This window comes from Uranotaenia lowii, chromosome 3, assembly GCF_029784155.1.
Source record: "Uranotaenia lowii strain MFRU-FL chromosome 3, ASM2978415v1, whole genome shotgun sequence".
Lineage (NCBI taxonomy): Eukaryota > Metazoa > Arthropoda > Insecta > Diptera > Culicidae > Uranotaenia > Uranotaenia lowii.
This window is the reverse complement of record NC_073693.1, coordinates 30,800,339-30,812,369: the sequence shown is the minus strand read 5'-3', so window position 1 is coordinate 30,812,369 and position 12,031 is coordinate 30,800,339. Positions and strand designations below refer to the sequence as shown.

Genomic DNA, 12,031 nt, shown 5'->3' with positions numbered 1-12,031 from the left:
AATTCCAAGCGTCTGTCGTGCAGCATTTTTTCCTCCTGCAGTTGCTGCTCGATTGCAGCCGATTCTTGTTCGAGAAGGCTCAGAGATTCTTGAATCGATGGCCGACCTTCTCGAAGCTCCGTTCCGACATCGCTTTTGGCACTTCCCGTCCGTTTGGAAACGTTCTTTTTAACTGGTTTCCTTATTTTGGGAACGTGCAATAAATTACTGCATTTCGTGCAGTTCCATGGCACACTCTTCACTGCCTCGGTAACTCCCGCACATTGATAGTGGCTCCAAAAGCTACACATGTCGCATTGGACCATGTCATCTTCACTATCAACTTCCTCGCAATACATGCAGTTGCGATTGTTGACCGATTTCTCCACATTCCTGATCGTATCATTCGCCGGATCCGACATCTTGAGGTTATGTCCGGAAGATTGTAAATCTTCAAGTGTTCGGATAAGAAAAGAATCCTCAAAGCAGCCTTTCTCGATTGTAGCAGCTTGAAGCTAAAATATTTCACATTTTATTAATTTAGAGTCCTAAACAATTGTTAGCTGAAAACTTACATTTAGTTTTCTTCTACTCGGGCTCTCACACTTGCTCACACTTGTTCGGATCGGCGAATGACAATCGCTTTTTAATTTCCGTCCGGAACCTTAGTTTTAAGAACATAATTGTTAGGCTGACTAATTTAGAATATCGGTTTACTACTTACGATTTACAATACAGTTGTTTGGCTATAATTAAAGCTGATCGAAATCGTCCTGAACCTAGTTTGTAGGTTAATTTCCTCGTACGTGACCTATGTGTGTTTGATTACATTTAGCAAATAATTTCTTCAGCGGATTCGTTTTGTACTCACTGTTTCACCTTTTAGAGGTTTGAATAATTATAATCAGTCACTCCCGTACTACTAGTTTTAAGAAATATCCGTACTATTAGGATTAGGAAATACTTTTAAGTTTTAATACTCCGTACTACAGACGCTACAGATTTCCAACTATCTCCCGCCTGTTTTTGTTTATGTTTTTTCCCCCTTTCGTGATGGCCTATCTCGCGCACACTTTCTGACAAGGGCTGCCGAGTCGCGCAGTTTTTACACGCTCAACACAGCTTAAGTTCAAAAAAAAATCAATGAGTAAAACAGAAGCTCAAAACAATTGAAATCTAGTTTAGGGATACCATACGCCGTCGATCGAAAAACGACCGTACTCTTCTTTTTGTAAAATTTTACGAAATGTACCCTTTTTTTTGGGGAAATTTCTTCCGATACATGAACATTGTATTCTCATAAATACAAAAGATCCAACTTTGTATACATTCGTTGCACAACACTTCAGTTTTGCATCTTTCGTTGAATGTGTCAAAGGATGGCTACCAATAGAAAATAAATGCCTCAGTGAAAAACTTTTTGAAAAATGCAGTTTTTTATCAAATTTTGAATAATTCAACTTTAAATAGTGTACATTTGTCATGTTAGTCACATATCTTGCAACAAATTGGTGGTATTTGAAAGACCTAAAAGAAATCATCATGGTTTTTGAATAAATTGTGTTTGTCTTTATAATTTTGGAAGTTTTTCTAAATGTACTCTTTTTGGCATTGCAGGATATGGTAACCCTAATCTAGATTGTAAAGCTATCACATTATATTGTAATCACATCATTATTAGAGTTATATTGGTACAAAACTTCTACTATTTTTAATTTGAAATTTATTTTCTAAACTTTGTTTACCAATAAAAATTATTCAACTAAAAAAATATAAAAACTCTGCACTTTATTTGTACTAAACTTCAACAGATAAAAGGCGCCCGCACAATAGCACGCTGTCATTGAGTACTAAAATGCTGACGCGACGCACTGGGAATTTTTTGCAGCACAATACAGCGTCCACTGACAAGGCTTTCCATAATTTTTGAGACAAAACTCGGGGTGCCTAACATTACAAAACACAGATAAATGACGATAATTTTATTTTTGAGTATATTTGTGTCAAACTTTGACAAAAAAGCATAAAAAAGGAATATTCAAAACCCGGCTGACGCGATAGAATTTTGGTTTATTTCAAAACGAAAACGTCGACGCTGGAGAAAGCTGCTGTTTAGAACAAATTTAGCGTTTTAGTACAATGCTGTCACTGACGCGACGCACCATTGTGGTTGGTGGCTCAACCGGAAAACGGAATCCCCAAAATGAAATGTCAACGCGACGCGACGTCCGACGGGCTATTGTGCGGGCGCCCTTAAAGGTAAAACAAAATAAATTAAACCAAAATTACATATCTTAGTATTGGTAACGTATTTTTTATTTACGTGCAATGGTATATAAACTAATGGACAGTGTTGGGCATTGAAATGGTGATCGCAAATTAATGTGCTTTATTTTTGTTAGAAAATTAATTAACTCTCCAAATTTGTGGTTTACTAACGGATAAACAAGCTTCACCAAAGACAATTTGACAAGTAAGTTGGCTGATTTAAAGTTTCCTTCAGATAGTGGAGCTTTTTTATCTGTAAGTTCAGCAAAAATAAGCCAGACTCTGCAATTAATATATTCAGTTAGGTAAAATTTATCTAACTTTGAACTTAAACTAATTTGGTACTTACAAATTACGGAGAAGGGCGACTTTTATAAAAATATATATTTTTTATTTCTAATAATTTGCTCTTTCTTGTTTTTTTTTTTATTATTTCAAAGAGGAAAAATGATGTGCTTTGAGCCAAAGGGGTATAAAAGTGCATAAAAACTTATTTCGAGAAAACAAGCGTTTAAATGGTTGTGTTCGACCATATATTTCTCAAGAATTATTGATTTTCATTTGAATGTTAAAGAATTTAAAAAAATCTAAAATTCGAAATTTCATCGAATTCTGTGTGAGCTTTCATTACGTCGTATGAAACATCCTCAAAACTCACAGAAAACTACTGCAAAAGTCATCACAACAACTCTAAAATTTGTATATCACATAAAAAAATTGTTGTCTGGGCTACAAATATTACAAATGGAAAGAAGTTGCGACTTTATGTCAGTTTAAGAATTTTTTTTGTAATAAACTCTCTGTTTACATTTCTTTTCATTCGACGCCATGGATGCTCACGCGGAAAATATTGTTTGATTTTGATAGCAATCGATTGGAATCATTAACTCAAAATCGTCCATTTTGTCACTTACACCCTTTTGGCTTTGAGGGCCTAAAATAACAATGATAACTTGAAAAAAAAATCAAATTATTTTTTTTTTCTCCTTTTTATGAACGGATTTCCTACTTCTCGAATTTAAATTCAGTCAAATGGAAAATTTGAAACGAACGATCATCAAAATTTTAAACTATTAGATTAGGTATGAGTAAATGATGAATTTTTCACTAAGAACAACACAAGAACGTAACACGGAAGTGCACTTTTTATATTAATTTTTATTATTATGCTTAAAGAGCGTAAGAAAATTTCATCTGAAATGCAAAAGCTTACGAAGGTTATTTTGTTTGGAACAATCCCGTCTTCCAGAGTTGTTTTATCAGTTAAATAAATAAATATTTACCATGATTTGATTTTTCAAATGTGAAAAACCATGAAACTGACCTAATTTTCACTTTAGTAACCTAACGATCAAACAATCATAACGATCAAATAGAATGAATAAGCCCAACATTTTTTTTTTTAATTTATTTAGGACCATTTTTAGCATTCGGGTCCGCCAACAAGTTTAAAAACTCTAAAAAAAAACAAGTTCTTCTTTATTTGATCAAAACAGATTTCTTTTTTTTTAGAGATTTTTTTTTAGTTTAAAATCTCTAAAATAAAATCTGTTTCGCTCAAATAAAGAAGAACTGGTTAAAACCTCTGCTCTGAATTGAGGAAATCTTTCTGCCACAATCTGTTTTTAGAATATGTAAAAAAATATTTGGCTAAATTTATACTTAAGGTAACACACTGACTTTTGCACTTTATACTAAAAAAAATGTTGAGTGGCCAGCAAGCAAGTCTCGGTTCTGAATTTTAGCCCGCCTATTGGAAATCTTGGCCACCCATGAGCTACATTTTTTCATATTCTTATTTCAATATGATTTTCGAATTTAAAACGTAGTTCATCTATTCAGGACCAGTTTTTTCTCTAGAAATCTAAAGGAACGCTCAATTCAGACCGGCAAGAAGGAAGTGAGAATAAACACTCAGTATTATAAATTTTAATTCTTAAAAAAATATTCTCCTCTCAGTAAAGCCCCGTCACATTTCTGAAACCTAATGAAATCAAGTTAGAAAATCATTCCTATTGTTTTTTTTTTAGGGGAAAACAATATAATGCAGAATGATTAAGTTCTAAATTCCTCCACTCAACTCAAAACTGTATTCTGTCTTCAATGAAAATGGTTGAAGAAATTACACCTTCATTTATACATTTTCGTAATTTGTTTCAAAGTATTGCCAGATATTTTTACAACTAATTTCAGAAATTTTTAATTCATAATTCCAAAATGTCCAACATTTTTTTGTTTAAAATCTTTTTCATGAAAATGTTTCGAAGGAATTTGAATACAATTCAGATTGAAAATGAAAAATTTGAACTTTTAAGAAATAATCATAACTGAAAATTATTCAATTTGTTCATGTGTTTCGTTCACAAATCTTTTTTTTAAGTTTTTCTTGACCCCCCGTTAGAGTTTTTCGTAAATAGTGCGTTGGATAGGGAAGAGTCTCCCTTATAATGTGGCAAATTTGAACCGAGGCAAATTTTGTGATAATAATACAATTAGGAAATGCTTGGGTAGTTTTTAAAATCAAACAAAACAAAGCAAACGTCCAAAACATTTGCTTAGTCTGGTATGAATAAATATTTACTTTTTAAAATTTTTACTAAAACTTTAGAACATACGTTTTGGTCAGTAATCTTTCAGCTACCAAGCTATCTAATCAGTAAAAAATGTCATTTTCTTGGTAAAGTCAACGAAGCAGTAACAGAAACCGATCAGAAAAATTGGAAGTGTGATTCTCGTTGCGAAAAGCTCGTTTCTGAGAAAATAGTTGTCAAAAGAAAACCTAATTCACACCAATTGAAGCAATTGCTTCAATCAACTACTCAATTTCGCTTAGAAAAAGCAATTTTTTGTTGTTTTTTTTTCTAAACTATTTCATCTCTGAAATGGCAATGTTTTTCAATGAATTTGGATGAGTTAACATCACTGATTACACTGACATGACTGTTCATAGAAAATTGTGTTCAATGTTTGGCTCAAAGAGCCATGTTGTCGAAATTTCTCAACAACAGTTCGCCACGGACGAAATGTGACCTAAAAATATCCTATCCGATAAAATAGCGGCTTCTCGATTCTGTTTGGTCCGTTCAAGTTATCGCAATAAACCGATGTTTCTTATATTTGTTAGGTATTTTTCTAACTGCGTTACAATCACGGATGCCAAATCACAGAAAAATCTATAATTTCACAGAATTTTGGAAACATACACGGATTTTACAGATTTTTCGAATTTCGTTCGTATTTCCTAAATTATAAATTTTATGACAACATAAATTTTGGATTTGAAACTTTTGTTTGGAAAAATATGGTAAGATTGGTAATCAAAATAATTTTTTCTTAAATATAATGTAAACAGGCTTATTTCGTCATGACTTTTCAAAAAAAATTTATGCTTTTTCGATAACAAAAACCATCACAGAATTTTTGGGACAAATCACAGAAAGTCAGATTTTTTTAGCAAAAACATTTTTTTCAGCAACCTCGATTACAACTCCTCCAACATCGATCGAAGCCAATTCTGGTATTGGTTTTGCGCAACGTTTTTGAAGCCAGTAATTACATATTCATCTAAAATAACCGGTGGCTCCAGAGAGTGAATGAATAGATTGAAATTTACACTTAAAAACAAAACAAGGTTTAACAATAAGTTGTGCCAGTTGAATTTTTGGCATACAACAAAGAGAATCACAAATTCAGTGACTGAAGCGTATACGTTTGGTAGATCTTAATGTTACAAGAAGTAAATAAATTATTTAAAAAAACCGTTAAGTCTTTTCTAATGCCTGGGAATAAATTCAAAACAAATTAGTCCCGGTCTTAAGAGCGTATATCAGATATCTACTAATCGAAAACCTTAATTTTCTTCCAGAATTCGCTCGACTGCTGCTGTAAGTAAGCTCCGATTCGATCCGACAAGAATACGACTCAAATCCACACACCTTACTATCGCAACCCATCGAATTCGGATGCTAACCACCTTTAAAATAGATGCTGGTTAACAGTGTGGTTCTACGACGTCGGCTGATGGTTAGCAGGCAGAAAACTCTTGCGTTATTATGGGAGCTGAAGTGAATAAAAAAATTGTTAATATGGATTGGGAGGACCGCGTATGAACACATATTTGCGTGCAGGAACGAGTGTGATATCTTAATATTTATACATATGCATGTATTCCCAGTCCCCACGAGGCTTTGGAAAGAGCGAGATTTTACCTGTTTGTTTGGAGCGCTCCGAGTTATATAAGCAAGCTAGTAGAGGATGACGAGATGCTTAGGATTTCGGTTTTAAGTTTTTGCCTCTAACGATATAGGAATAAAGACACACACATAGTTTGAACTTTCCGTTTGTTAAGGTTTCGAACTTTTTAGGTTAACTCGCGATGAGTCAAAATCTTAGCATATTACTTTTTAGGGGTAGGGTTTTGTGAAATTTCAACTAACAACCAGTGACTGGAAATATTATTGATGATGCTATTATTGGGAAAACTACAAAAAAGCTGTCTAGTTATCTAAATGTGCAAACTGTTACTTGAGAATTGAAACAAAAAAAAACAATGTATAGAATGTAAGCATAGTCTAGGGTTGTCTTTTTTATTATTTTGGCGCCATTTTCGTTCGTTTGATTGTTGTTGTTATAATCCATGAGAAATTAAATTATTAAAAGTGTAGATGAAAAACTATAACCAAACTAAAAATCGAGAACATGAACATAAACTCCAGGTTACCTAGAATAATCCCAAAGAATATACACAAAAATAAGTTGCTGCGTTCTTAAAAAAAAACAATTCGAGGTTATGTTTAAAACGGAACCAATATGAAGAAAGGACACCATTGTATACTTCCCTCTTTTCCACAAGAACCAAAAATCGATCATTATCTGAACTTTATACCATGTGTTTCCAAACAAGATTGACTGATTCAAACCACAGGCACACATAAACAAATATTGTCAGGATGAAGTAGGGTTGAGTTTCTGTAGCATGATTTTGTTATACTCCTTAATTAATAAACGAGAGCAAACTACTAAACATTTAAGACGATGAAAATGTGGGAAAAGCATATACGTTTACTGCTAAACTAAAGAGAGATATCATATTATCGAGCAAAGAAAAAAAAACATATTGGAACTTACACGTAGGACAACATTAACACGCTCATGAGTTTTTTTTTATTTTTCGAAAAAAAATTCAGTGCACTTTCCAATAAACACGCGATTGATTTTATTCATTCACGAGTTTGATCCACATTTTTTACACTTCAACATGTTAGGGTTTTTTAAAAACTAAATAAAACTATTTTTTTTTATCGTGAAAACCCCGAACCACTTTTGTGTCAAATTTACGGTAGATTCAAATGTTCGTAAACTTTAGTAAAACGAGATTTTAGTTGATTCTAATCTGAAAACTAAAAGCTTCCAAAGGTACCGAAATATTCACCTACACCAACCAAAAACTAACACAAACACGCATGGCAGATCAGCTTAAACATAACCTCACCTTTAAAACCAAAATCTTAAACCACCTTCTAGAGGAACAGCAATTATAACCACCCTATACTTATATCGATGAACAACCTAATGATAACCACCACACCTTGTACACAGAAAAAATTGTAAAAAATTTGCAACAAGAAAAGAATGCTTAGTAACAGGCGCGATAGAAGCAAAGACAAAAAAAAGAAAGAAACACAAACAACAAATTCATTGCTAATAAATAGGTAGAAGCTTCGAGCACACCGAGCGGCGCAGTTCGAAATTGCAGAAATGCGACATTGGATTTTTTAAGAAGTTTGGATTGTGATACTTTTTTATCGGATCAATCTTCATCAATTTGAAGTTTAAATATTCTGAAGTTATTTTGGATAAGCTGAAATAGGCTTTACAGAAATTCGGCACACAAACCGACGGAATAGTTTGAAAAGTTAAATGTTTTTCATATAGGGTAACTACCCTGTCAGAAAATTTGGTTTATTTTTGGTCAGATTGCTCTACCTCAAAACAAAAACTGAATATTTTTGTTTCGAAATAGGTCTGTTTGTTCCGAAAATTTCTCTTCATCATCCCAAAATAAACATTCATAAAAAGTATGTTGAAAATAAAAACATTTATCAAAGCTGTACGGTGTGCTCGGCTAGAAATAGAATCACAATGTTATGTAGTTGTTGTTATTATTGAACAGAAAAAAAGCAAATAACACAGACAGAAATAAAACGTGAACAAATCAAAACCAAATAAAAAAAATATTCGTTAGAAATCAAGAAAAATATTTTTCAACCAAGTTGAAGTTGAATGCTTTTTTATACATACGCGTTGTAATCCACACCCCCAGATGATTATTGAAAAGAATAAAAAAAAAAAACACTAACAAAACCCAAGGTGAATTGCCTTTGAAGGCACCTCACAGTTTTCTCGATAAAATTAAGATTGAAATGACGAGAAATACACATTTATGATCGAGTTGGGTTTCAAATCAATAACGCAAAAAAAAAACAAAAATTGAATTGACTGATTTTTACACGGAGGAAAGGACAACACACAATAGCAAAGCTGTATGGCAAATTAACTTGCCATTAGGGTGATTTTTGTAGCCAGCCGAAAGGAAGAAGAACAAATCGAAACGAGACAAAACGGAAACTTTTTTCGCAATATTTTTAGAGGGATTATTTTAGAAGAAAATTTTAAACAACCGTCGAATTTCTATAGGGGAAACAAACTCGAAACAAAACATTGTTCAAGCTCTTCGTGTAGAAAAGAGGCAACGCCCATTTTCATCGGAGGGAAATAGAAAGCAACATTTCTTAAAAGGTACAGTGATTCTTTGAAAAATAAATACCCCCGTCAAAACTCATTTATTCCACATTACCCCTGTCCAGATCGAGAGCACCAACTTTGACTCTTTCAGCACAGAATATTCATGCAGCATCTTGAAATCCCTCTGACTTCGACATGATGACCCTGACTTGAGCAGATTCAGACTTTTAAAAAACCTAAGAACCCTTTAAAAACCTTCAAAAATCTTAAAAATTCAAATTCGGAATTTAAAAAATTCAAAATGGGTTTTCACATGAAGATACCTCCTGTTTAAGGAAATCGAAAGTCTCAAACAGCACCATTACATGACCTATACCAATATGGTAAAATGCCATTGTTAATCAAAACACATTTACGATTCCCAAAAGTGATTTCTAAAATCGCTGATTGATCAGAAAAACATCGAACGGCGAACCCTACCTGACCCGACTAAATCGGAAGAAAAGCGCAGTCAATTTCCTATCGGGATGGGTTTAAAAATAATCAACTGTGGTAGATCCCAGATAGGAAAATTGGCCACGAATCGGTCCAAGTTTGGTCCGTTCAACCGACTAAATGTGTGAAATAATCACCAGACGGATAGAAGTTTGAATAAAAAAAAGTCCTACCGATTAACGCTTCCAGACCACAACTAAATTCACTTACGTTAATATATCCTAGCTTCAAGATTTTTAACATATCATTTCCTGCGTGATTCCTTCCGTTAATCGCAAAGTTTGTGCGTACGTATGTAGAAAAATTACCAAACAGAGAATGTTCCAAAAAATTCAAACAAAAAGTCACTAACCAACCACCTACAAAAACCCTTCAAGCTGTTCTGGCAATTATCAGCCAACAAAAATTATCAACAGCCCAGATTTAGACAATGTGAAAATATTAAAAGAAAACCAAAACAAAAGCTCATAGAACTTAAACTAGAAGAATCATGCAAACAACAACTTTGAACGCAGGTTAAAAGAAAAGGAAAAGCATTACTGAAGAGAGTAAATAAATTTGTGGCCTTTTTTATTATTCAAATGCGACACGAGGAAAAGCGTGAAGTCAAACAGGAAAATAAATTAAATATTGTATGTATTGAAATAAAAAGTAAAAAAAAAACAAAGCAAAGATTGTTACGTTTTTTTTTTCTTAGCGCAGCGTATTCGCCGTTTTTTGAGTTGAGAGCTAGTTTTAATGATTGAGTTGTTTTCTGAAATTCTTTATACAAACGCATTCGTGTGGCACGAAAAAAAAATTGCAGAACAAAGCTGCGAAAATAAAACAAATATTCGAATAAAAACAACAACATTTTGAACGCCGTTATAGTTCGAAAAATGAAAAAATAATGTTGAAGAAAGGTAATGACAAAGTGAAAAGGAGTTCGCGAAAAATATCAAAATAAATTAAAAAAAAGAACATTAATACTGAACTCCAACTGACTACCTATTTGTTGTATGCGTACAAACAAATAGAGGAAACGTATTTATTGAAAAGACGCAATCTCGGCAGAGCAACTACCAACTTCAAGCTGAAGAATTAAAGTCACTAAACTGATGTGGCGATCCTGATGTATAAGTAATGCTGCGCTGGGCGGAGTAAAAGAACAGAACAAACCAAAAAAGTGCGGCAACTTTAATGCATATAAAAAAACAGAAAATGCATTCAATAATGGAATAAAGCATATGTTATTTTAACAAAAAAATGTGTTATGTTTTATTGATCTTCGAAACTTCAAGGCAAAACGCTGGAAAACAGGTACGGATAAATAAAAACATTCCTAAGATTAGAACAGAGTAAGTTTTTGTTATGTTTTGTCATTTTTTGTCATTTTTGTCATTTTTGTCATTTTTGTCATTTTTGTCATTTTTGTCATTTTTGTCATTTTTGTCATTTTTGTCATTTTTGTCATTTTTGTCATTTTTGTCATTTTTGTCATTTTTGTCATTTTTGTCATTTTTGTCATTTTTGTCATTTTTGTCATTTTTGTCATTTTTGTCATTTTTGTCATTTTTGTCATTTTTGTCATTTTTGTCATTTTTGTCATTTTTGTCATTTTTGTCATTTTTTGTCATTTTTTGTCATTTTTGTCATTTTTGTCATTTTTGTCATTTTTGTCATTTTTGTCATTTTTGTCATTTTTGTCATTTTTGTCATTTTTGTCATTTTTGTCATTTTTGTCATTTTTGTCATTTTTGTCATTTTTGTCATTTTTGTCTTTTTTTGTCATTTTTGTCATTTTTGTCATTTTTGAAATTTTTGTCATTTTTGTCATTTTTGTCATTTTTGTCATTTTTGTCATTTTTGTCATTTTTGTCTTTTTTTGTCATTTTTGTCATTTTTGTCATTTTTGAAATTTTTGTCATTTTTGTCATTTTTGTCATTTTTGTCATTTTTGTCATTTTTGTCATTTTTGTCATTTTTGTCATTTTTGTCATTTTTGTCATTTTTGTCATTTTTGTCATTTTTGTCATTTTTGTCATTTTTGTCATTTTTGTCATTTTTGTCATTTTTGTCATTTTTGTCATTTTTGTCATTTTTGTCATTTTTGTCATTTTTGTCATTTTTGTCATTTTTGTCATTTTTGTCATTTTTGTCATTTTTGTCATTTTTGTCATTTTTGTCATTTTTGTCATTTTTGTCATTTTTGTCATTTTTGTCATTTTTGTCATTTTTGTCATTTTTGTAATTTTTGTCATTTTTGTCATTTTTGTCATTTTTGTCATTTTTGTCATTTTTGTCATTTTTGTCATTTTTGTCATTTTTGTCATTTTTGTCATTTTTGTCATTTTTGTCATTTTTGTCATTTTTGTCATTTTTGTCTTTTTTGTCTTTTTTGTCATTTTTGTCTTTTTTGTCTTTTTTTCCAATTCTAATTAACATTAGGTTCTGAATCGAATCATGTGTTTGTTTGTGTTTAGGCATGCACGGCCCAATTGAGCTATAGCAATAAATGCAATGATTATGAAAAAAAATTGAAAAGCTTTTATACTCAATTTGATTT

General features: G+C 32.0%; 1 protein-coding gene across 1 annotated transcript in view; it reads left to right on the top strand.

Annotated features, from left to right (window-relative positions):
- Nucleotides 1-10,726, top strand: part of LOC129758136 (calcium-binding protein E63-1) — a 263,324-nt gene extending 252,598 nt beyond the window's left edge. Inside the window, exon 5 of the mRNA XM_055755596.1 lies at nucleotides 6,113-10,726. Within this exon, the coding sequence (XP_055611571.1) occupies nucleotides 6,113-6,135 (23 nt within the window). The 3' untranslated portion in view covers nucleotides 6,136-10,726. The remainder of the gene's footprint in view (nucleotides 1-6,112) is intronic.
- Nucleotides 10,727-12,031: the final 1,305 nt, after the last annotated feature.